This window comes from Malania oleifera, chromosome 2 (assembly GCF_029873635.1).
Source record: "Malania oleifera isolate guangnan ecotype guangnan chromosome 2, ASM2987363v1, whole genome shotgun sequence".
NCBI lineage: Eukaryota > Viridiplantae > Streptophyta > Magnoliopsida > Santalales > Ximeniaceae > Malania > Malania oleifera.
The window spans coordinates 16,347,064-16,373,311 of record NC_080418.1 but is presented as its reverse complement, the minus strand read 5'-3'; the positions used below and the strand labels follow the sequence as shown (position 1 = coordinate 16,373,311).

Sequence of the window (26,248 nt, the reverse complement as noted above, 5' to 3'; positions counted from 1 at the left end):
CACTTCTATGAGCTTGTAATATTTTTATGATATTATAAGGGATATCTTTACAGTGGATACCCGTAACCTGCCGAGTCACGGTGTTGGCGCAAGGCAAACATCTGGTTTAACGAAAATGTAATGGGTTCCTTTGATGATCATAACATGGCACCGAGTATGCTCTGTGCTTGCCTCTAAAGAGGATCCTGCACATCAGAAAAGTTGTACGGTCCCCGAAGACCTCCTTTGGTAAAGCATTTGGTTGAAGGACCCGAGTTATCTGTTTGAGTAGCCATGGGGAGGCCTGTGTTGGAGATGTGGTCCTAGATTGTTTGCTTTCCTCTGGCAGGTCTTGGGGCTCCCGACTCTCGTGTGGTATCAGAGGACATGACAAAGGACTTTGTCATGTCCTGTTCTTTCCTGGAGTCCGGGAGAGTTAATATCATATATATATATATATATATATATATATGTATATATGTATGTATGTATGTATGCCTTTATCTATATCTAACTATCTTAATTTTATTAATTATTTTTTAAAAAAATATCGGAATGTGCGCTTTTGTATAACAAAAGAGAGGAGATTGACTTATGGATTTACATTTTTCGTTCTCTTATAATTATGTAGGATTGTGACGATTGCTTTTCTTAAGTGTATTTACTGATGTAGGTAAGTTGGGTTTAAAATCTTAATTAATTTGATCTTGTCGATTTGGTAAAAAGTCAATCCTAAATCAAGTTTTTGGGGGGTCAATTTGAGTCAGATTGCGTATTAGGTATGTTGGGTTAGATCAATGGTTTAACTTATTTAAAGGCAAAGTAGGAAAGAAAAAAGAAAACACAAAACGATATGTATGAAAAAGTTTGGCAAACATAATAATATATGTTAACATTGAAAATACTAAAGAAAATATATTAGATAGGTAGATTTCTCATAAAAAAAAAAAATAGTACCACTGTATAATAAGGATTTTGTAATTCTTTTTATTTTTTATTTTTATTGATAACACAATTCAAACAATGTTATGAAGATAATTAAAGAAAAAATATATTTGTTGTCTAATTAACATATATATATATATTATCAATAACATTAAATCACAAAATGTAAAATATATTCATTATTTTCCGAATAGACCAATGCATCATCTATAAATATCAGTATTGTAGAAAGAATTAAAAAATGTGTCTCGAAAAGTTGTAAGTTCTTATTAATTTTTTTTTAATATATATATGCATTAGAGGTGGGTCAGATGACTTAGACACTAAACTCACAAACTAACCCAAATGATTGGATTATATGGAGTGAGAAATCGCCAACTGATCTATAAATCATTCGAAACTAATTTTTTAGGTTGGTTCGATTTAGGTTTATAAACTTGAGTGAATTGTTGAACCCCCAGTTCTTCCTATAGTATAAGATTTACAAATTTTTTTTCATAATTACAAACAATTATTTTGTAAAACTGAAAATAAAATATTTCAATAATTCAGATTTAGCTAGCTCAAAAGTAGAAAGTGCTTAGTTGGGCTGTGTCATTTATTGGGATTAACAATTTTTATTTAATAAAATCTAATTTTTAACAAATTAATTACAGATTAGTTGTGATTTTTTTTGTGATGCTTTGTTGCGATTAATAGGGTTTTACCGAACTGCTCCCTCTCCTCTCTCGTCGTTTATTCTCGAGATGTTGTGGTCCCTTCTGCTGTAAATTGTAAAACCCTAGCTTCTACGGTTCCATCTCGATGGCTTTACTTAGGATTATCTTTGTGGAGCACATGTAAAGAGCAATGGTTAATTTCACAGCTTGATGTAGTTTGTCACTCGAGGTATGTTCATTTAATTCGCAGTTCTATACTACACAATCGTTGATCGCTATTTTTTCCTTCCCTCTGTTAATCAAATTTATGAAAATTTCATATATCCAGCTCTATCTTTTAACTTATTTAATTTTAATGTGGGAAGTGGGTAGGAAGGAGCAATTAGTTTAGTTCATTGCAATATCTCTGAAAGTAAGCAGAAGAAGCTGTAGTAGTCGAAGGAGTTATAAGCCAAATCCAACTCTATCTCGAATAATTATGAGTCATTTAACCCAATTGCTTGCTAGGGAAGGAGGGAATTAAATAAATTTCCTTTGAAAACAACTCCATAAAAGGTAAGCATCATGTCAAAAATGGGTATATGAGGAAAACCGTGGGACTCCAGCCGACCAGCATTCCCACTGTTCAAATTTGCTTTGAAAATTTACTTTTTAAAAACAATTCTTAAGCTAAAATCAAAATCCCCAAGAAAAAAATCTTACAAAAAAGAAACCGAGCCAGGTGGGTTAAAAAAGAAAAAAGACAATTAAACTGTTCATAACCACAACACACTCTTTATGTTTTGAGAATAATTGTGGAGAGAGGCGGCTTCAAAGGTTATTGATCAGCTTGGGTTTCTGCAATGGGGAGGCTCTTCCTGGTTGAATATGATCAAACACCGGACACCCAGTTCTACTCCTGTCGTGCTTGCCGAACCCCAATTGCCTTAGCAGATCAGCTTTTATACCAAGTACATATAATCTCTGTGTGTGTGTGTGTGTGTGTATGTGTGCGCGATTATTTGTGTTTACTTTGAACCATTCAATTTGCATGCTGTTATATTTTTACCTTGTCTGCCTTAAAATTTTAAAGAAAACAGATGTTTGCAGCTGGATACTTTAATTCTTAAATTTTTTTCCCTCTTTTTCTTTTTGGGTATTTGCATGTTTCATAAATTTTAAATCACTGACATTTGTGACAAAAAAGTTCATTTTCCACCTATTGTGAATAGTCTTACAGTATGTTTTGGATTTGAAGGGGAAGGAAAGGAAGGGTTTTTAAAGGAAGTGAAAAATGGAAGGGAATAGAAGGAATTTTTAATCAAATGTAATCATTGAGCTTACTCCCGTGTTCCATCAGAAACCCTCGATTTGGGGGTTTTATATTTTGGTGGTTCAAACATATTTGACTACATGTTTGGTATGTAGGAATAGAACAGAATTGAGGAAAATTGCATCGAGTTTATTACTTGATTTACTCATGTTTCCCATTCAAATTTCTATTTCATTCCTTTCCTGCTCCCATTCCATCCGGCATCCACAAACCAAATATGTCGTGAATGAGAAACCCTCAGATTTCCTTACTCTTTTAAAAAATAGAACTCCCAAATGAAGCTTTTAAAACACCTCCTTCCAGCTTCCATTCCATTCCCTTCCCTTCTGCCCCCTTCCTCACTTCCCAGACTTATTAAGCCGCTGTTTGGTTACTGAGAAAGCATGTGGTGGGAAATTGGAGAGCTAACTATTACATCTTCTCTTGCATGTTACCTTGCTTTTTACTCTAATTGCTATTAATTGGTGATTTTGTTAATGAGAAATGCACAAAAGAAGCTTAGTTGGCATGAAACATAGTTTGAATTTCAACTCAACTCTAGGGCATGCCATGAGTCATTTATTCACTTTCAACTCAAATGGGATCTTGGATTTGGAATTATGTAGAATTGGACAAACCAACAGTTCTATGTTCTCTAATGCATCTAGCTTGTGTTCTTGACATACCATGTTATATGCGGACAACAGTTCCATGTGCTCACTATTAATTTCAATGTGTGTTGCAGGATGAGAGTGAAAGGAGACCAGTCAGAGTGTTCAATAATGTGTAAGATATTATTGTTGTCATTATGGTAACCTGTGTATAGAACTTCTATGGATTGCATGCAAAAAATGATGAATAATTATCCATAATTGCTATTTTTATTAGTCTTCTTAAACCAAGACTCTGTTCTTCATTGTTTCATTGATTCATGGGTGCTAGTGATAATTCTTTTACTTATCTTACAACAATTCCTCACTTAATTCTCTGATAAATCCTGAAGGGATCCCAAACAAAACCTAAAACATAGTGCCACAGGAAGTTCCCAAGCAAAACCTAAAACGGATTCTTAGCTTTGCTGGATAGCCTCGAAATATAAACCTGTTGAATGACTCCATACAAAAGGTTTTAATACCTTTCTCAGCCTTTTGGCTGCCTATATTATTTGAGGATTGCAGGCTCCAATATGCATGTAACACATTTTCTTAAATTGTTCAGAAAACTAATATGAAGCATATACAAATATTTAAATGACATTGATACATACATTGATTAACTGAGTGTATTTGTTGAATACTTAATAACCACTTCAATTCAAGATTCTGAACCTTTTAGAACATGACCAGGGGCTCAAGGGAGGTACATGAAGGAAGTTCACAAGCAAGAATATCAGGAAGTGGCATAAGAAAAAAAAAATGAAGAATCAAGTTTCATGAACTTAATGCTAATTTGCAACACCTCAAGAAGTTTTATCTATATCATGATTGTGAGATTTTCAATTTCATCATGAAGGCAATTAAAATTCCATTATTTTTGGCTTTTCCCCTTCTGTTTTATTCATATACATATTCATATTCATATTAGTGTGTTTCAGCTGAATAAAATATAAATGTGGTGTGACTTGGGAGGAAAAAGCAAAAGCTTTTTGAGGAACCACCTAGCATTGCTAGATGATTTATCCTCTTAAGCTCTTCTAAAGTTACAATAAATGATTAATATTTAATATATGCCAACAAGATCTTATATGCCTTTTAAGTATGAATACGGAGGCAAAAAAATAGTATCTGCCTATGCGGGGCTTTTTTTTTGGGGAGGGGGGCGGGGGTGGGGGGCACTGTAATTGAGATAATTCACCCTGCTAGCATACCTTTGTTTTGAAAGGATAAACCGTGAATGATATGCAGTGTCAATGTCATCATTGACGACCCTGCACGTTATGAAGCAGCATTCTACTCTGAAAGAATTGGCAGTGAGGATTCCTGCAAACACTGTAATTGAGATAATTCACCCTGCTAGCATACCTTTGTTTTGAAATGATAAACCGTGAATGATATGCAGTGTCAATGTCATCATTGACGACCCTGCACGTTATGAAGAGGTGGCCTGCGGTGGCATCGTTGCGGGAGTTTACTGTACCAAATGCAACATACCATTGGGCAGAAAAATTGTAAGATTTTTTCACACGCCCATTAAGATTTCTTTCTAATTTTATGAAACTGGAAATCCTCTTACAGAATTTTGCTCTGTTCAGGTTAAACTACCAAAGTACACAACAAAGGTTGCAGAAGGGAATGTGACAATGAACATGTAAGTCTTCAAGATCAAAGTCTCAAGTACTATACTTTTTTGAGTGTGTGGCTTGACTGGAGCATGTTTTGAGCAGGACCAAGCTGTTGCTATGGGATGGACACCAATTTCTTAATGCCCATACACTGCAATTAGCTGAAAACATCTGATTTCTGTATTTGTGTCGATTTATGAACAGCAGAGTTCTTCCATTTGGTTGCTGTACTCATTGCCCCCTTACCATTTATTTGCTTCTTTTGGTACTTGTGAGAAAGTGAAATAAGTGTGGTGTTGTTGGTAGACGCATATTTTGTGATATAGAATGGTTGAAATGAAAATAAGTAGGGGATGTTGAGAGTTTTGAGGATTATTTATTGTAAGCAACATTTCCATATTGCAATGGCAATTATGTCAATGCTTTTGGCTATTTCTTTCCCAATCAAATGGAATGCCATGCAGAATCTTCATGAACTTGTTGGCTTGGGCCTTACAGTCTTTAGCACTTTTAACCCTTTTTTGTTACATTACACGGACCCTAGAAAACCCTAGGGCCCCAAAGTTATATGGTAGCATATATCGAGCCTACTAGCTTAAGCTTTTAGATTTTGAATCATGTATATCAATCCTTTACACAAGGTCTACAAATGACAATTTGGATTTTCAAAAATTAACTTCTGCATCTAAATCATTAATTCTTTTTTCTAATAAGCTATCTAGATTGTACTCTAGATTGGTTTGTGTGTTTTTGACAAATCTATTTTCGAAACCTCAATGGAAGTTATTGTCTTTTTATCAAACTTTAAGGAAGGTTAATGTTTTTTACTTTATTTTTTATTTTTCAGAAAAATTAAGAATTAAGAATATAATGCGAAAAAAAAAAAAGAAAAAAAAAACCCAACTCCTTAAAAGTATGAGACAATGTGAATTTCAAGACTCTACCTAAAATAGTCTTATAACTTACCCATAAATATCATATTGTTTTTAATTCATCAATTGCTCTTTTAAACAAATTTAAATATACCTTTCAACTCTTAATTATTTTCTTTACAATTTTTTTTTCCAAATAAATATATATATATATTTTAAAAAAATACGGATAAAATATATCCATAACTAATAATTTTTAATGTTATACCTCTTACCCACCTTTAACATTCATATTTTGATAACTTTTTCTTGTTGTACATATGGTTTTTTTGTTATATTTTGATTCATAAATCATAGTTAATCTTAGTTGCTTTCCTTTCAATTTTAAAAGTAGTAGAGAGCAGTAAGAGTTAAAAACTTATTTTTTTGTGGTTGTGGATGTAATCGTAAAGGATAGATTTAAAATAAGGGAGTGAAGAGCTCAATAATGGTGAATTTGTTGAAGAAATTTATTCATGATCGCATAATAATAATTCATATGCAACATACACAATTCCTGGAACAACCAACCGTTCACATGTCCGTGTTTGTTTGCGTTTAATCTAAGAAATCCTTCCCGAGGCTCGCTACCGTCCTTGATCCTCCGTCCCCCATCAGGCCAATTGCTATTTCTGCGGCGGAACTGCGATGGCAAAAAGACTGCTGAGCTCCAAGCTCTTCGTTAGCAGTATCTCTCTCTCTCTCTCGCCGGGTTTTTGTAAACCCTAGTTTGGATTCATTTCTTTCGCCAAACCCTAGTTTTGAATCGCTTCTTTTGCAGGATTATCATTCTACACCACAAACGAAGAACTGAAGCGATTGTTTCTGCCTTTTGGCGTGGTAAAAGAAGGTCCGGCGGTGCTTGATTAGATGCTTTCGATTATTAGAGGATCCATGATCAATTAACTGTTGCGCCATTTCTGCTGAAATTGCTCATTGATTGATTGGTTCTACCAGCTAGGCTCGTTAAGGACCCAATCACACAAAGGCCTAAAGGGTTTGGTTTCGTCACATTTGAGTCTGAGGTTGAAGCCCACAACGCCTTGCAGGCCATGAATGGCAGGGTATTTCTCTCTCTTTCTCCCTCCCCTGTTTAATTCTTAATTTATCTTTCAAAAATAATCTTTAAAGTTCTTCCTGCTCAGCATTTTGATTGGCGTCTCATCAATACAAAGCATCTGAACATACCCAAATTGAAACAGATGCAGGCCTTCGTAATTCGTATACAGCTTTTGCGCTTTGTTTTGCTTACTAGTTCTGTTCAAGTAAAGAAAAACTTTAAATTTTAGATTTTGGTTGCTTTGATTTTATTAATTTTAACGTTGATTGAATCTTTATTTTGAAACCTCCAACAATGTCGCATCAATCATTGTGCTGCTACTCTCTTTTTTTTTTTTTTGGGCCCCTTGCAGATTGTAAATGGAAGGCTGATATTTGTGGAAGTTGCAAACCCTAAAAGTCTCAATGAGGATCCCGACTCTTGAAAAATTACCTCTATTTGTTTTATTGATATTTGTGGAAGTTGCAAACCCTAAAAGTCTCAAAGAGGATCCCCACTCTTGAGAAATTACCTCTTTTTGTTTTATTGTTGCGTGAAAGAAAATCTTCTGTGGAATTCTGCCTTGAGAATCAAAGCCAACTAACTCCTATGAAAGTTAAATTCTATGGGATGAGCTTATGTATTAACTAATTTGGGTTGGTAAGCATGGATTTTTATTTGAATGTGATGTATGACAAAGCGGAGTGATGGAGTATTTCTATTGATGGGTCATGTCATATCGGGCTCATTCACACATCCAATTGCTTGAATTTGAATTATTCCAAGAAGATAGACAATCAAACTTATTTCTCAATTCAATAGAAGGTAGCCTAATTATGCCATTTCTAGATAGAAATTCATATGTAAACATAGTATCTATTTAGATATGCTTGAATCATCTTTTCGAGAATATATATATATTCCTATTTCGGTCTAGTTCGCTATGAAATGAGCTTTAAATCATTTCACGGATTTGAATGAAATTAAATTATGACATTTTATTTCAATTTAATATTCAAATTCTGAGCTCCCAACATCTAACTGGATTGCGTTTTTATTTAATTTACTGTTATTGGTTGTCCTCGAGGATTATATGTTTGGGATTCCTTTGGTTCGGTAGGATAAAGCATGTTTTATTATAGGCTCCTGTAGGATTGGGCTTGGTTCAATTAATGTTATTAAACACTTGAAACACTTTTTATTCAAAAAAGAAAATGTTGAATCAAAATTAAGAAATATATGAAATAATTATTCTTAACAATAAGATAAAATATAATAAGAAATTTATGAATAGATATAATAATTATTCCTCGTTAATTTTTTATTATTTCATTCAACATGAAGACATAATAGTTATTTTTTTTCATTTTTTTATTCCATCTAATATATATATATAATGAGCAGATTTATTCAGTGGTCTTTATTCCCTGTTATGAATTTATACAATTGTAAAATTTTCACTTATTTTGTAATATTAATATATTTTTATATAAATTTTCAAATTCTTATATTATAATTATGCTATTCTTATTTCTCTTATCTAAATGCAACACAAAATAATAATCAGTTTAATAGACTTTTATTTATCAATCATTTAGATCAATAACCCTCGTTTAAACAAAAAATATATACTTTTCTTATAAAAAAATTAAATAATTCAAGTATATTTAAAATAATAATAATAATAATAATAATAATAATAATAATAATTTGCCAACATTTAACTAAGGGTAGAAAATTTAACATACTGTAAGGTTAAATTTTGTTTTTAAGGGAATATCTATTCCAAAGAAATATAATATAACACAAAATATAATAAAAATTATATAAGGATACAATAATTTTTTTAAAAAAATTACCTTTATAAAAATTTGTGTTATCCCATACATCATAAGAGAATTGCATAATTAATAACATTATGATAATATATATTTGTATCATTATCAAATTCTTCTAATGTTACTGTATTTGTGTTCTAAATTTAGCCTAAGTTCTATATATATTTTATAACTATTGATTTGATAAATTACAGTTATTGAAATTGTTAAATCAAAATTGATCAACTAACAAATATTTTTAAAAAAAATAATAGGAATCGTTTTATTTAGTTTCATGATAAGGATCAAAATTCATTTTCATGATTCGTGGCTGGTGTACGCAAGACAAATTCTAGGCCTAATTGGAATACGAATTGATCAAATAAGAATTTCAATTAATATAATAATTCAACTGCCGTTAAAATAAACAGCAGAATAGATACTGCAATGGTATACGCTTGTTTCATCATAGATTCATATGCTTCATATGAAATGAACCAAAGAAAGGATTTCTCATTGTAGGCATTAGCACTAGTATCAAGCAGAATTTCCCCTCAAAGATCATTTTCACCAACCAACCTGCTGCTTAAATTCTTCCAAACAGTCCCATGAATATGCAGCTTCAAAATTTTTTAAAAAAAATTATTCACCAGATGGATCTACAAATCTACCCAAATTGGCGAGGAGGCAGCAGTAGCAGCTGAAGAAGTTAGAAGAGAGAGGGAGAAACAGGAAGAGATTTACAGTTTCAATGAATAATGCAGCTCATAACAAGATTGCTCCTAAGACAGCAGCGTGTATGCTAATGGGGTGTTAAAGAGGGTGGTGGGCAGGCTCGGATACTTTCCCTGCTTAGTGGAAGTTTAAAGTCTCTAATCATCAACAAGCATATGTACTGTGAGCATGCCCTAGGATTATGCATATACACGCACACTAAGCACCTCGAAAGAAAACTGAAAGAGAGACGCAGCAATTTAGCTTGTTTGGCAGTGTGCCTAGGTGTCTATAGAGCTCCTGCAAAATTCTCCACTATACTGTCAAGGAACACTGCTTGATGACTTCAACCCCGGGCTACAAACACAACACTCTGTAAGAACTCCTAAATATCCTTGTATACCAATATAATGACACTATACCTGTGCTTAAAACCTTCTCCTCAAAAGTAGACCACTCCTATAATATCTTTGAACACATCAAATTCCTCCAACTTCCCTTTTTTTCTCCCCAAGAAAAAAAGAAAGAAAAAAAAAATCCATTGCTCTTAATATTTGTCTATCATTTCAGCCATACAATGGTGAACAAAGACAAAGCCAATTAAAATAGCTTTATTTGAATTATAAGAGCAGATGAATCAACAAATACAGCAGTTCTATCTCAATCTAATTTTTTACACTTTTAACAATTAATTTTGATATGATTTAATTCCACTTGGGAGGCTTTTTCCTTAAAGAGGCTGATTGTCCACATATCATATCCTGGACATGGTTGGACATCACAGGCTATTTAAGTTCAAAGTCAGCTCACCATGCCAAGTTGCCAACAGCATCAATTCACCCACTTTTTGTTGAAAGAGTCGAGCCTTGGAGATCCAACCATGAGACCATCAGCAAATCCCAGCTTTCCTACACACGAATACAGAGAAGATGATGAAACAAATGAAAAGTTATAGGATAATGCTAGGCTCCCATCCTCTTCCCTGCCACTACAGATGAAAACTGAAAAAGAAATTTAATAATAGGGCGCCCCAGGCCATAAGGCTTCTCACTTTGCAAGGGTAAGGGGAGGGTTGTCACACAGACTTGCCCCGCTTTTATGCTGAGAGGCTGTTTCCTTAAACCCATGACCAGCAGGTCACAAAGAGAAAAATAAATTTAATAATAGTTCCATTAAAAATATTAGGCCATTAAGTGTATAGAAATCATGCTCCAACGTTTTAACCTAACAGTATCTAATACATGTCCGTAGAAATAAGAACACCACTCGCGACATGGTCCAGAACTCCGCTTTGCATAATGATCTGGACAACGAATTGGTAAATTGAATTATGTGATCCTGAATTGTGCTTTTTGAGGATGAATCATTCCTCTCAATTTACCCTGACAGATGAGATTATAAGTATCAAAAAAAGATCCAAGATGCTGTCATACTGTTAATGGGCTATATAAAAAATACATTATATCTTGAAAAAATGATAATATTTTTGGCAGTTGGAACTCTTGAAAACTTCTGAGTTCAGTTGGACTAAAGAAGAAGATGAGGTTTGGATCATAGAGCAAAGGGAAGGGTGAATTGCTTAAAGGTTACAAAGGAAGTGGTGCGTTGGGCTACAGATCTAGGCTCAACATTGGTTAATATGGAAGCAAAGAAGGAACAAGTCTACAACAGAGCAGCTGAGGAGCTGGACATCAGAGATGACATTTCCCTTAAAAGGGCTCCCACTTGGAGGAGTTGGTTACAGTTCCATGCAGGGAGAGATCGAAGGAAGAAATGCACAAATAGGAAGCCTTCTCCCAGACAACCTGAGTACTTGCTAAGAGAATATGTAGACATCTTTGCATGGATGATGGAGAATCTGCCAGGTATAGATTCAAACTCTACGTGGAGAGGTGGCATGATTGTTAAAAGCAGGATTATTAGAGAAATGAAATATCCAAAGTGGCTGGGACGTGTAGTATTAAGTCAAAATGGAGTATGAGCAGGATTGATTCTCCCATTTCAGGGTTGACGCACCTTAGGCCTTGAGGCTGGCGAGTAGAGTTGGTGCTACTTGGGTCCAGTGATTTAAAATTATTGGTAGGCCTCCAGGGAGAATACAAGACCCAAGGAATCAAAGTATCACAATACATGGACAAGGTAGCAGAGATTATCCTACCACTTAAATCCTTCCAAATACCACACAAGCTGCAGAAGGCAGATGCTGTATCAAAAACTAGCCTCCACAGATCCATTCAAGACTTTCTGAAAAAATAAAGGTGCCAAGAGACCCAACCAAGGTAAGGAAGCTGAAAAAGAAAGTACCATAGTATAAAGTTACTGATGATCCTCACTCCAGTGCCATTACCAAGTAGAAGCAAAATATGCAATGAAAGACAGACACATGGGGACATGTAGTAATCACCTAGGGAAAGAGATGTTGCCTCCAAGGCCCTACAACAAGGTTATTATTGCTGGTGATGGACCATGGGAAACAATTTAGTGTTAACAAATTCAAAGAGTTCTACTCATAGTCACAGATTAATTTACAATATGCCTTCATTGCACAGTACCCACATAGTAATGGTCAAGTGCAAAACATGAATGGAACCATCCTACACGGATTGGAGACGCGACTAAAGACGACACATTGACAGTGCACAAAGGAGCTATGTAACATTACATCACTCAGGCATTCCACACAGAGAAGAGACAGGAGAGACCCCGCCCAACCACCATTCAGAACAGAAGCAGTGATACCAACTAAGATTAGGGCAACTACCATTTGAATGCAAACCTTCAATTATGAAACATATGAGGAGAATTGGAGAACAAAGTTGGATCTAATTGAGGAGATTGGGAAGCAGGTCCACATCAGGTCCACTATATTACAATGCGAGGGTCAAACCTAGAACCTTCTCAATAGGGACTTCAGCAAAGTTTACTTCTTACTACTGAAGCCTCAAATCAAAAAGCTGAAGCTTAACTAGGAGTCTAGGAAGGGCCCTACCAAAGAGTGGGAGAAATAAAGCATGGAACCTACATTAAGGGAGAGAAAGAGGGCATTACATTAGGGAGATGGAAGGCCTATTTAGTGGTCGAAAATAGCTTTCATTTTCCATTTTTATCTTTCCAAAGAATTATTTTTAAAAAAAAAGTAGTTATTTTCCAATTTTAAGAACTGCAAAACATAAAAGCTTTTTGCACTATTCGCTTGCAGATAATAGTTTTGTTTTCCTATTTCTAGTTTTTTAAATAATTATAAAAATGCTATCTTGTTTTCCCTTTTTTTTTGTATAGGAAAGTTAGAAAACATTCTAGATTTCTAATTTCTTGTTAAATTTTGGAAATTTGAAAAACAAGGTTTTTTTTTTGTAATTATTTAGATATATAGAAAAATGAAAATTATTTTTCACAACTAAATAAACCCTTTATTATCTACCTTTTAAACACAAATCTTGTAAAACTAAAAAATAAGTTGGTATTCTTATAATTCTTTGAAAAACTAAAATTTAAATTGAACTTTTTGCACTACTAAACAGGTCTAGAGCTTCCCCAAGAAGCTTCCTAAAAAAGAAAAAATAAAGAAATACAACCCTCCTTTATCACAATCCAAATGCCTTAATTTTTAATTATTGTGTGAATTTTATCTTCTTGTTAAACAGTATAGTGGTTAAGTTATTGTTGCTTTTATGATTTCATGCATTGTGAATATTCATGTTGGTGGTGATCATGCATATATATGTTTTTTTATTTAAAAATAATAAAACATGAATGACTTAGCAAATGGATAGGCAAATATAACAATAAGACGGGAGGAATGATAAAACTAGATTGAATATACATTGCTGCAATGGCGCAAAGGAGGTCCAGGAGGTCATTACACAAAAAATAAAAAAAATAAAAATATATATATTTATAGTTATTAAGTAAATTGGAAGACCTCATCACAGGCATAGGTCTCTTCTTCTATTTTTAATATATGTCAAGTTAATGACCATAATACCCTTGCCAACTCTTAGCAACTAACATAGGAATATAATACTAAATGATCAATAACCAATAACGCTCCCCTGCCCTGCACCCCCCTTCCAATAAAAAAAGGAGCATAGGTATCATATACTCCTAGATTTTTACAGAAAGATAACCCAAGAAACCCCTAAAGCTTTAGTGAACAAATCAGTTCTGCAAAAGTTTCTCCTAGACAAAATAATATCAAGTTGGATTATAGGCAATGTTAATAGCAACCTAATTATTAGACAACTCCATATGCATGACCCTGCTGGAAACCAAATTCTTCCAACATGTTCTTTAGCTAATCCAGATGTCGTGTGTGCCATGGCCCTATATTCAGTCTCAACATTTAATCGAGCTTTGAGCCACAACAACTAGTTTATTACTCTTCCAGGATACACTATCACAAAGTGAATGCAATCTAATTAAAACCACCAAACGATCCTCTAGAGATTGCTTCAATACATATAAGGATATTTTTAGATGACACACCACCGCCCACTCCCTGAGCAACAAAACCAAGCAGCTGCTCTGTATAGACCTCCTGAAGAGTAGGAAGGCATTATTCACATCTAATTGATGCAAAGGCCAATGATACGTGGTGGCTGAGGAGATAAAGAAAGGCAAGTTTGGTAAGGAGAATGTATTAGAATAAGCCAAACCATGGGGAAGAGACAAGCCCTCAGACAAGCCAAAACCATCATGATTGACCTAAAAAGCAGGAAGGCATTCTTCACATCTAATTGATGCAAGGCCAATGATAGGTGGTGGCTAAGGAGATGAACAAAGGCAAGTTTGGTGATTAAGGAGAATGTGGAAGAATAAGCCAAACTATAGAGAGAGATGGGCCCTCAAGCAAGAAAAACCATCATATTGACCTTCAGAGGCAGCAATAGCCAATCATAGATTTTGCAGGAAGAGGAAAAGAGTTAGGAAGAACAATAATTGATATACTAACCAAAAAGTAATATGAAGGTGACAAGAAACCGTAGCAAACGAAATTAGAGATTAGATGCCACGCAAGGTCTTAAATTTCGATTTTGACTCAAATTTCAAAGCTCCAAAAGTATATAAATTTCGATTTCGATGTCAAGTTCGATTCAATTTGAAAAAAAAATGGAAATCAATAGCAAAGCATGGAATTCTTTTATGAAGCTTAGAAATGATTAATAGACATAATAATATAAGTTTTAGGACTAATATATTACAAGTATTTACATCTATGTTGTGTATAAGGTGGAGAAGTTGAAACATAATATGTGCATCAATCATATTTGTAAGATAATGTACATTAAACATATTTAGTGAATCAGATAATACAAATGAAATTCATAAATCATTTAAATATGATTTATTGTCCAAATAATGATAATTTAGACATGAATGGTTAAATAAAAAGTTGTTGTAAGTTTATTTTTTTATATAATTTCAAAAGCACTTGTAATAATATTTTGTTTCGATAAAAATAAATAAAATAAATTAAGAGAGAAATTTCATTTCACTCCTAAATATCTCATTTGAATTTCAAGGAAATTTCATTGCATAGTTCAAATTTCGACAAGTTTCGTTAAAATTTCTAGATTTCGATAATTTTCGGATGAGTTGTTGAGATTTCGACGAAATTATGCAAGACGAAAAATCTCCTGCCATTTCGATCTTGAGGATGACGGAAACCAAAAATTATGACAGAAATTTCCACAATTTCGTGGAAATTTAAGACCATGATACTAGGTACATAAATGTTTACCTTTTCAGATAACAGTAGAAAGATCATCTTGGGAAACTAGATCAGAAGACGAGGAAAAGAAAGGCATAGCAATTCAAGCTGAAGGATGCTCTCCTCCTTGAGTCAGTGTCATGTGTACATCTGCACTTAGAATGATCTATGCAACTAGAAAGACTCAAACTAGATAAAGATGTTGCAGAGATAACAGGTCAAAAATTGGAAGGCTAGGCCGAGCAAGCAACTCATCAAGTTCCGCAAGGCTCAAAGAATCAGAATAATATGTTGTAGACTTAAAAGAAAGTAACATTAGCACAATCAACAAGGTGATGCAAGGCAAAACGACAATAACGATATTTCTTTTGAGAACAAGCATGACCCAAAAAAATGCATTTGGTATTCTATTGATAAGTACAACACCACTCCAAACTTAGGTACATTCATCTAATATAGCAGGGCACAAGTGACTTCAAGGATGTGTCTATTTTTTCTCTTTGCAACCCCATTTTGTTGTAGTGTGGGCACAAGGTAACAAATGGGTCATACTAGACTTAGTCATGTAGGTAGTGATTTAGGTACTCAAGTACTCCGCAACATTATTGCTACCAAGTGTATGAACAAGTAAATCAAATTTAGTCTTTATCTCAAAATGAAAGGCTTATAATGATCCTTTATTAAATAAAGTCAAGTCATCCTTGAGTAGTCATCTACAAAAGTGACAAAATATCATAAACCCAACTTTGGCAACCCGACTAGGACTACAAACGTCAAAATAGACTAATGTGAAAGGGCTTATTGCCTTTTTATTGAATCGAGAAGCAAATGGAACATGTTGATGCTTTCCTACCTAATAGAACTCTCTCAAGACTATACACATGACTCAAAGTAGGAACAATTACTTTAACTTGCTCGGTGAGGGATGACCAAGGCAACAAATGGATTTGAAGTGGTGTAACAACAACAGTGCAAGCAGTAGAAGGAGATAGCAACTCAAAGTCGTAAAGTCCACTAGCCTCATGTCCTCTACCGCCTATCTTCCTCATCAACAAATCCAGAATGACAATAGGATTGGAAAAGAATGCTACGGAACAATGCATGAATTTTGTAGTCTTGCTCATTGACAAAAGATTTAAAGGAAAACTTACAAATGTATAAAACAAAGAGAGAGAGTAGGATTTACTATCCCTATTCCCTTAATGGTAGTAATGGACCCTTGTTGAGGGTGGAAAATGGTTATAGTTGTCATATCATAAGGGGAGAAATATTGGATGATAAGCAAGTTGTAGGGTTACCAATCTGAGCAAGAGATTCAATGGGAAGAGAATCTTGCTTGGATGCTCAATACTGCAAGAACTTTGAATACTCTTTCTCTAATAAGTACACTTGCATGGGGGGCCTTCTAGCACATCCATTCCTTCTGCCATGGCCACTTGAATCGTCTTGGAAACCTCTGCAGCTACTTAGCTACAACTGCCCTTGTGTAACAAAAGTAGTCCTCTTAGAGCTAGAAGTCGAAACACAAGAACGAGGAATTGAGAAATTGGTGTAAGGGAAGCACCAAGAGCACAAGAATAAACATTGGCAAATGAAGGAACTCTACACTACCTAGAACCAAGCTTCTTTGAACTTGGGTCTCAAACTTGCTAGGATAGACTATCATCTGCTCCCGCTTTGGTATCTCACGAACATTGGATATTACGGATTGCACAATCTCCAATTCCCTGTAAATGTGCTTCATCTCTGGAAAGTACTACGTGACATTCTGACTCTCTATTGTAACTGAAAGTACAACAGGTAAGTATCATACATACAAGTAAAGTTACCAAAATATGAGATTTTGGCATAATCCCCAATCTCCTAGAATGCATCTAGATGCATGCACATCCATGTGATCTGGGCTCTATCGAGTTCCATAGTATGGAGAATCAATGCAATTTGAACCCACACATCTTCTCATCTATTGTGACGGAGCATGGCGTTCATATTTGCTTAAGCCTGTCAAATAGATCTTAATAGTCTTAGACCACTACAAATAATTTTTTCCATCCAACTTCTCAGTCGTAATATGTAGCAAGAAGGAAACAAACTTTTGGGATTCATGGACTCTAGCTACGCAGATCACCATCAAACAAGAAAAACAACTGGAAGAAATCACAAACACATCAACATAACACTGATTTCACGCCCCAATGAACTTGGCTACCATTGACAAACAGCCTATAGTAATAATATACGATAATTCATGGAGTGTTGCACATAAATAACTAAAAGATGGGGTCTTTGCACAAAACTCCATCACCCAAAATTTGATACTATGGTTTATACACGGTTTTAACAATGTACGACAAGTTCAGGCCAAAAAAATCATCATGTGAAGCCTCGTGCACCGGCACATGGAGTTGACTTTGCCAGCCTTCAATTGGCGTGAGAGAGGCTCCGTGATGGGATTTTAGGACTCTTTTGGCTATGGCCACAGCACTTAGGGCTTGGGTCTCGAGACCATGCTCTCATACCATGTTAAAGTGTTTTGAAAATTAGAAGGCCTTATCACAACAACAAGTCTCCTCTTTTATAATATATGTCAAGTACACCACAATGACTAATATCCTCACTTACTCTTAATTACCAAATAACAATAACATTAGTAAAAATTATTTTTTTTAAATGATAAAAGAAGATATATTAGGAGAAAAACATAATACAAGCAAGGGAGAACAAGTGATGCAGGGGCAGCATCAAGGTTCCGCAGCCATAGAGAAATTAGAAGAGAGGGAGGAATGGGAAGGGAGGAGAGAGGAGATACCAAGGGGGGAAACTCACGTTCACTTCAATTCAAATTCATCAACAACTGCCTATAACATGACTTTCACACTATCTACAAGAAAGCCTCTTTACATGAAATTACACTTATACCCCTAAAACTACATAACATACAAATATACCCATACTTTATACAAATATTACAAACAACCCCCAAATACACATAATCCTATAATAATTAATACTAAACACACGTGATAAACTACTAACTTAACCCCAAAATTCCTTAACCCTACTCTTCTTAATTGTTCTCCAGCAAGGATCCTCCCAAAGTTTTATTTCTTGTCCTACATCAACTCTCTACCAGTTAGAAAAAAGTCGGCCTCAAATTTTGAAATGTTGGAGGATCAAAAGGGAGAAGCAAACTTGGATTCTTTGAAAGCCAACGCTTGAGTGATACAAGAAACCACAATCCTTTGGCAGCATCTTAGACTTGAATTGAGAGTTGGCATCAATGAGCACATTGGCAATGACCAACTCTACAATAGGAATGTTTAAAGGACTTTAGATGTCTTCAAACACATTCATTTCCTTCCTTGTATTGTCCTCAAGCTGAGTATTTATGACTGCTTCTTTTTCTTGGTTCATTGGTAGAGTGGACTTCAAAACGATTTTCTTCCCATTATAGTGGAAGACTTATGTGTTCTCATGTCCTTGAGTTACACCTAAATCATCCAACCAAGGAGTACATGGCCAATCTTCATAGGTAGGATATCACACCAAACATTAGCCAAATATTCACCCATTTGGATGGGGAACCAAACATCTTTCATAAACATTGTAAAGTAGTGTTATACAAGATATGTCATAAGGCTTTTGATGGGGTTCCGGACAAAGTTGCATACAAATGACTCCATTTATGGAAAGCACATTCATTGGACATCTCCCATCAATGATGATTTTGCAAACCTTTTCTCCACACTTGAGGTAGGTGTTGAAGAGCTTGAAATTGTGCCCAAGGTATGATAAATGGCATTCCTTTTTCCTATAATTTGTCACCATGTGGCTGAACTTATGAAGTTATACACTGCAACATAGATATCACCAACAACGCTTCAACACAATTTTCCACAAGCCCGTACTCCCAATTTCGCAAAAACTATCTTCAATTATATTGATTGTCGTACTGAAATGAAACAAATTCACAAAGAAAACTCACAAATTACAGCAACAAAACCTAATTTTTAGTAATGAAGTGACAATTTCTAGGGTTCCATGCCAAACATTATCGCATATGCTTGCAATATATTATGTCTTACAATCAAAATATCGTCTTGAGCCTCAAAATATCGCACAGACAATCTAAAATATCGTGGCTAGGCAATTTCTCGTGATAATGGAAATAAGAGATGCTCGCAGACACTCTCACTCGCAGTTGCCGGCGCATGGGGTGTGTAAGCCGTTGGCAATGGTGCTCCGGTGATGATTTTTCAGGCGAGAGTAGATCAGTGGGTGGGGAATGCAGTGCTGGTGTCTGTTTGTCAAAAGAACTCCAGCAATGGTGGATTTTGAAGGGGTCGGCAGCTGGAGAAGTTTTGCCAACGCGTTAGGTTCCTCCAGTGGTCGGACGGCGATGAAATTTTGAGGGGAATGGTTTCAGGGGGTTCTGTTTTTGGTGGTATGAGTGGTGTTGCAAGATGGTGGCTGGAAGGTGGCATGTCAAGAAATGAGGACACGACTGAAATTTTTTGAAAAGTTACGAAACTGTAGAATTGTTTTTCATCTTAAAAAAAAAAAAAAACTGAAATTCAGAGAGAGAGAGAATTAAGAAACTGAAGGAGACAAAAGAAGATGGGAGGGTGGAGGCGTTGCTGGACAGATACTGCCAAGAGACAGCCATGGAATTCAGAAATGAGAAAGAGAGTTGAGTGAGTTATGGGAGAGAATTAAAGAGAAGAGGAAGAAAAGAAGACACAAGAGGGCGGAAGGCTGCTAAGCAGCAAAGGATTAGGGATAGAGCAGAAGATACGAACAGAAAACCAGAGAACAAGAAGTGAAGAAAGAAGAAGCAGCAGCAGAGAGGGAGCGGAAGTTACAGAACAAAGGAGAGAAGGAAAGAAGAAGAGGAGGAGGAGGAGAAGCAGCAGGAGGGAGGGAGAGAGAATTTACGAAACAGAGGAGGAGAAAGAAAGAAGTCGCAGCAGAGGAAGATAGAAATTGCTAAACAGTGGGCGGAAAGGAAGAAGAGAAGAAGCGGAGGGGAAGAAGAAGATTGAAAAGAAAAGATGGGGGAATTGAAATGGAAGAAAGAGATCGTGGTTGGGCTCTGATACCAAATGATGCAAAGGCAGCATCAAGGTTCTACAGCCATGGAGAAATTAGAAGAGAAGAAAGAAGGGGAAGGGAGGAGAGAGGAGAAACAGGAGGAAACTCACTTTCACTTCAATTCAAATTCATCAACAAATGCCTATAACATGGCTTTCACAAACTATTTATAAGAAAACCTCTTTACGTGAAATTACACTTAAAACCCTAAAACTACATTACATACAAACATATCTCTACTTTACACAAATATTAAAAACAACCCCCAAATACACATAATCCTATACCAATTAATACTAAACACACATAATAAACTACTAACTTAACCCCAAAATTCCTTAACCCAACTCTTCTTGATTGTTCTCTGGCAAGGATCCTCCCAAGGTCTTACTTCTTGTCCTACATCAACAAGATATCCTCAAAAAATAAATAAATAATAATAATAATAATATAACCCAAGCCACAACTACCCAACCCCAAAACAGAACCTAAGCAAACCTACACCACAAGTGCCTGCCCCCCAAACAAAATGCTAACTAAGAAAACCACATTTTAAACCCTTCCCATCATAGTTGATAAAGCAATTAGCCAGTTCCTGTTGTCCCTTTCTAGCCTTGATTTTACCGCCATCCAAATGGACTCCTTTCCCTCTAAATCAACAAACTGCATGCCCTTTTTATCCACAAAATGTCAAAAGTGACACACAAAGGAAGGAGAGAAACTGGTCTCAACCTGCACAATCTTGTCTTCTCCCTCATTTGCTTCATCATTCCCCAAACAAGATCTCCTTTTACATCACGCGCTGAAGATAGAGACTTCAAGGAGGGCACACCCATAAAATCTGAATTATCTGATCCAAACCTCCTTGCTAGCAAATCTCATCTGTAAGTAGTCATCTATCATAATCAAAATCACTATCCAAATAATCCCCTTCGCCTGGTACATCTCCCCATTTCTTCTTCATAGTAGGATTTTCCTCACTAACCTTCTTTTTTAGATCTATTTTCACCCTACTCAAGCCCTTGATGTAAAATTTCCATGACTACTTTTCAGGAATTTAATTGGTCTCTCAGCAACCTTTGAAATCCCCTCAACAGAATAAATCCCTCTATCTCTACTGTCATGGCCCTGACAAGTGTAAACCTTTGAATTTACTGATTTTTCAGCAACCTGAGGATGTTTCATCCTACCCAACCTCAACTTATCAGTGCTGGAATTTGCACCATCTTGGTTCTCACCATGAATAGCCATAGTCGTTCCATTATATCCCTTGTGGGCCTCCTGACAACCATCCTCCTTAGAAACCTCTCTGATAGGCTCAACACTCTTCAATGCTTCCTTGTCCCATCTCCAGTTCAGCCCCTTGTTGGCTTTGACCAAGGCTGGTTCTGCTGTGTTCAATCATTTCACCCACTGTCCCACAATGTTCTCCCACACTTCCAGTCTTCTGAAGGAAGGACTAAGTTTGAGGGTTCAGTAGCACAACCCTCTTCAAATGTACTGTGAGTCCCCAAGTTTGGATGGGCATGGCCCTGAAAAGAAGAAGCAGTCCTATTGCAGCCCAAACAACCCTCTTGTGTTATAGTCTTATAGAAGGCCTACAAGCCTGTAAGACCTAGTAGAAAGCCCTTGAAAAACAGTTTGGCATCTATTCCTAAATTCATTTTGCAAATGGGCCACACTTCCCTGACAAGCCCATGGCTTATTCTCCAAAAACAGCTGGTTAATTGTAATTTGTAACGTTGATTATCCCTGGCCCATTAAATTTGAGGCCTGAAGCGCACTTATTTGTCCCCTTCCTCTCACAAACTCCCAAGCTTCCCCAGAGCCTCTTAAACCACCAGCCACAGCTGTTCCAAAACTTCTTGTTTGGTAACTTCCACAACCCCCACCACACCATCCACCCTTCACTGTCTCTGCAATAGCGAAAAGAACCTTCTTCCACTCCAGAAGTCTTGATTCCCCACACGTTGAGCCTCAATTTTGCTTGTCTCCTTCTATCCTACGGGCTTCCGCATCTGTTGCAGAAATCTACACCAGCTTTCCCCTTTCCATGCTGCCAGGAATGAAAATCGATTGACCCTTGCCATTTGATTATAATTCCAGCTTCAGGAAATAAAAAATAAACCATATTTATTTGATTTAATTGCCACTCGGTACTGAATCTTGCAGAATTCCCAGTGACATGACCTACTCCAACCTAGATAACAACAATGGCAAGCACTTATAAACCCATCTTGCAGCAGATGGCAATCCTTATCCTCCGGCCGCAAAACTAAGATTTCTCCTCCAATCAAATGAAGCCTCCTACCTCCACCTTTTCCAAGGGCAGAGTTAAAGCTTACCTTTTCATCTGCACCAGCTTGAAGGATTCATCTCCACCAATTTGTAGAAGTTTTCTTCCATACCCAACTTTGAATGAATCCATCAAGAACTAGAATAGAGAGCAGGAGAAACTACAAGAGCAAGAGTTATTAATAATAACCTATAACCAAGAACAATAATATCAATAAAAATTATTAATAATCATGAAAATAATTAAATGAAAAAGTACCCTAAGCTAACAAAAGATCATTAGGGAGGCCCACACTAAAAATATTGGAGGAAGAAATATGATAGACAAAAGGAAGGTATCAACAAAGAAATTTTAATTGGGATAGAAAATACAAAGCAAATAGTTTGAATTATTGGACCACCAAGGAGATTCAATGGGTGAAGGGGAATAAGAAATGTTAAAGAATGCAATCAAAAGATCACCTCATGAATGCCAAGGAGGTTCTTTAAAAAATGAAACAATACAAACAAGATAAAATTAAAATATGTTACGCAACATAATAACAATAATGATAATAACAGCAATAATACTGACCGAGTAAGTAAGGAGCAAAAACATAAGACCAAATAAATAACGAAAAAATAGATGGTAACACTTAAAGAACTAAGAGGAATAAGAACAAAATAGTAGGAGGAAATGTGAATACAAGTTAACTAAGCATTTAAAAATCAACCAGTAATAAAGAAGAAAATACTAACTACTCAAATCGAATAAAATGCCAAATAATCAAATATCAAAATGAGAATTATTAGATCACCCTAAGAGTATTATGGAAGCCTTGAAAGAATAAAATATAAATGGGAGAACTAAGAACAAAGATGCAAAAATACAAAATCTTAGTCCAATGTCAAGGACTCGTGCAGTGGCAGAGTACACGATGCTTTTCAGGTGCAAAAACCTTAGAAGGGGCTGACTACAAGTGCCTAAAAACCCCCCAAAGCATTTTTGGACATTTAACTCTTGAAAGTTGCAAATGTAAGAAGCAAAATTACATTTGATTGTTTATTTAAAAGAATAACATTTTGTTTTTTTTTTAATTGTTTTGTAAATAATCCAATATTGGAGCCTTTCATAAGGTGAGGGGGTCCTCATTTATTTATCTAAGAGTGTTTGTAGAATGATGAGGGAAACCTATATTAAAATGTTAGAAGATTAAATATTTTGAGAATTTATTTGCTGTGTTCTCAATAAATTTTGAACAATCCAAGGATAGAATCTCTCCTAAGAAAGAGTTGTGGATGCCCTAAACGTAGGCTCCTAAGGTGAGGGATCTTTATTCATTTGATCAGGAGTATGAACGGAAAATTAAATGCTAGCATTTAAAAATATTTTATTATCAGTGACAGCCTTGAGGAAGCTACTGAATTGAGGCTGTCGAGTTGTCCTTGCTAACTTGACTGAGAGTGTCAAGGAGGCGACAAGGGCTTTCTCAATATCTAAATATCTGGAAATAAAAAGTTGATGCTTTATTTCTGTCAGTGTCATTTCCCAAGAGAAACAAGTGAATTTCTCTTAGAAAACTGTGAAAAATAAATGATCGTTTACTTATTTAAGGCCGAGTCATAACTCACAGATTTTAGGGTTTATCGAACAGTCATTGGTGATACTGTTTTAATGCCTTCCTCAAGCATAACCACACTCTCAAAACCCTGACTCTAATTCTATGCTTGGTTTGCAAAAAAGAATTGAAGCTGGAAAGAATCAAAATAGGAACATAATAAGACAAGATTAGAAATGCTGTTGAAATGCAATTACTGTGTTGGTTACCACATTTATTTGATTCACTTCCAATGTTTGGTATATTTTGGTGGCATCAATGGAATGAAAAATTCCCATAATTTAGAATTATTTAATTTTGTAATCTTTCGATATATGACTTCAATTCAACTTTATTTATTAAAATATTCTTTGTTTTTTTAGATCTTAATATCTTTGACATTTCTAAAAACAACAACAATAAGTGTTTTAAAGGCACGCCTCAATGCTCTTCGAGCGTAAAATGCCCCCAAGCATATTTTGAAATGAGCAAATCCTAAAACATGAACACATTTGATAGTTGGGTGTATACCTCAACCCAAAAGTCACATGTTTCACACTCAGACCCTCTGGCGTACGCATAGTGAGATGTCCATTTACCTATTTTTAACATAAAAATCTAACATAAATTAGAAAAGAAGCCATTAGGGGTCAAAAGAACCACTTGTGCTATTCATGCAAACTTCAAAGCAAAAGCAACCTTGCATTGATTCCTTACTTCTTAAAAGAATTATTCTTTATGTTTTCTTTATCCTATATAACTCCGCTTATGATGCACTCAATGTCCTAAATCTTTTCACGCACAGCCAGTCCCAAGATTGGGTAAAAGACGGGGGTTGCATTGGGTAGCTAGTAGCGAGCGTAGAACTTCTCAAATCTCTATATATGAATCCTTACTGTTTATGCATTGGGGCTTCACCTGCAAGAGACACTTTGTACTTATAACCACCTGGTTCTAGCGAAAAAATGGGCAAGGGTGGGCTAGGTAGTGCCCCAAAGCGACGCACTGTGTCAACACCTAGGTACAAAGTCAAATATGTGAGGATTGACACATCATTTTAGATGAGAGCTGGTAAAGAAGTTAGTTTAAGAGACTACCGTTAAATTAGCAACATGGAATAATGGAGATAGTTTACACAGTGATTATAAGAAACATTAATGTAATTTGCCTTCAAAAGACTAAGTGGGCAGGGAAGAAAGCTAGAGAAATTGAAAAATCAAGATTTAAACTTTGGAATACTAAAAAATAAAAACATAAGAATGAGGTAGGAATTATTATAGACAAAGACTAAACAATAGTGTTGTAGATGTTAAGAGTATGAGATAGAATCAGAAAAATCAAATGATCTTAGGTCAAGAGATGATAAATGTCATTAGTGCTTATGCTCCTCAAATAGGCTTAGTAGAAAACCTTAAAAGACAATTTTGGGAGGATATAGATAGTATTATACGAGGGATATCAAGGACTACGAAAATATTCATAGGAGCTAATCTGAATGGACACAATGGAAAGGACAGCAAAGTTTATGAGAGGATCATGGAGGACATGGATATGGAGATAAAAATGAGTCCAAAGATATGATCTTAGACTTTGTCATGTCATATGATCTTATTACAATAAAATCATGCTTTAAGAAGAGGGAAGAACACTTAATAACCTACAAGAGAGGAAAAAAATAAAAGTCAAATAGATTTTTGCCTAACTAAGAGATAGATCGTTTAGGATAGCTAACTCTATTAAAAAGGTAGCAAAGAGATTTTAGGTGAATTTAGAGGAAGATTTGACTAGTAAAGAAAGTTGGTGGTGGAATCCAGATGTTCAAAAAGTTGCAAAGACGGAGAATTTGATATAAAACATCACAAAAATATAGAAACATGGAAAACTTTGAAAAAAGTGTAAAAAAGGCAAGAAACAATGCAAAAAAAAGGTCGTTAGTGAA

General features: G+C 35.4%; 3 protein-coding genes across 5 annotated transcripts in view; 2 read left to right on the top strand and 1 right to left on the bottom strand.

Annotated features, from left to right (window-relative positions):
* Positions 1-1,578: 1,578 nt before the first annotated feature.
* LOC131149567 (uncharacterized) lies at positions 1,579-5,631 on the top strand. Of its 2 annotated transcripts, none has more exons than XR_009135248.1 (5): positions 1,579-1,812; positions 3,620-3,660; positions 4,933-5,041; positions 5,126-5,181; positions 5,258-5,631. XR_009135248.1 is itself a non-coding variant. In XM_058100123.1 (5 exons), the coding sequence occupies exons 1-5, from the start codon at positions 2,426-2,428 to the stop codon at positions 5,328-5,330; spliced, it is 387 nt and encodes a 128-aa protein (XP_057956106.1). In that variant the 5' UTR covers positions 1,597-2,425; the 3' UTR covers positions 5,331-5,631. The 2 variants fall into 2 exon arrangements, 1 of the variants encoding a protein (XP_057956106.1); XM_058100123.1 differs by having other exon boundaries at positions 1,597-2,533.
* Positions 5,632-6,300: 669 nt separating this feature from the next.
* Positions 6,301-7,788, top strand: LOC131149566 (small RNA-binding protein 11, chloroplastic-like). Its single transcript, XM_058100121.1, has 4 exons — positions 6,301-6,754; positions 6,848-6,916; positions 7,024-7,130; positions 7,479-7,788. Exons 1-4 carry the CDS (start codon positions 6,715-6,717, stop codon positions 7,548-7,550), a joined length of 288 nt encoding a protein of 95 aa, XP_057956104.1. The 5' UTR covers positions 6,301-6,714; the 3' UTR covers positions 7,551-7,788.
* A 2,374-nt stretch (positions 7,789-10,162) lies between these two features.
* The window catches only part of LOC131149565 (glycine-rich RNA-binding protein 4, mitochondrial), a 38,529-nt gene continuing 22,443 nt past the window's right edge, over positions 10,163-26,248 (bottom strand). For both annotated transcript variants that reach the window (XM_058100118.1, XM_058100115.1), the window contains exon 6: positions 10,163-10,544. The gene's annotated coding sequence lies outside the window, so the exon portion shown is untranslated. The remainder of the gene's footprint in view (positions 10,545-26,248) is intronic.

Coding starts and splice junctions, on each gene's coding strand:
- LOC131149567 (XM_058100123.1), top strand. CDS start 2,426: ATGGGGAGGCTCTTCCTGGTTGAATATGATCAAACACCGGACACCCAG. Junction 2,534..3,619: donor CAGATCAGCTTTTATACCAA/GTACATATAATC, acceptor TGTGTGTTGCAG/GATGAGAGTGAAAGGAGACC. Junction 3,661..4,932: donor GTCAGAGTGTTCAATAATGT/GTAAGATATTAT, acceptor AATGATATGCAG/TGTCAATGTCATCATTGACG.
- LOC131149566 (XM_058100121.1), top strand. CDS start 6,715: ATGGCAAAAAGACTGCTGAGCTCCAAGCTCTTCGTTAGCA. Junction 6,755..6,847: donor CTCCAAGCTCTTCGTTAGCA/GTATCTCTCTCT, acceptor CTTCTTTTGCAG/GATTATCATTCTACACCACA. Junction 7,131..7,478: donor TGCAGGCCATGAATGGCAGG/GTATTTCTCTCT, acceptor GGCCCCTTGCAG/ATTGTAAATGGAAGGCTGAT.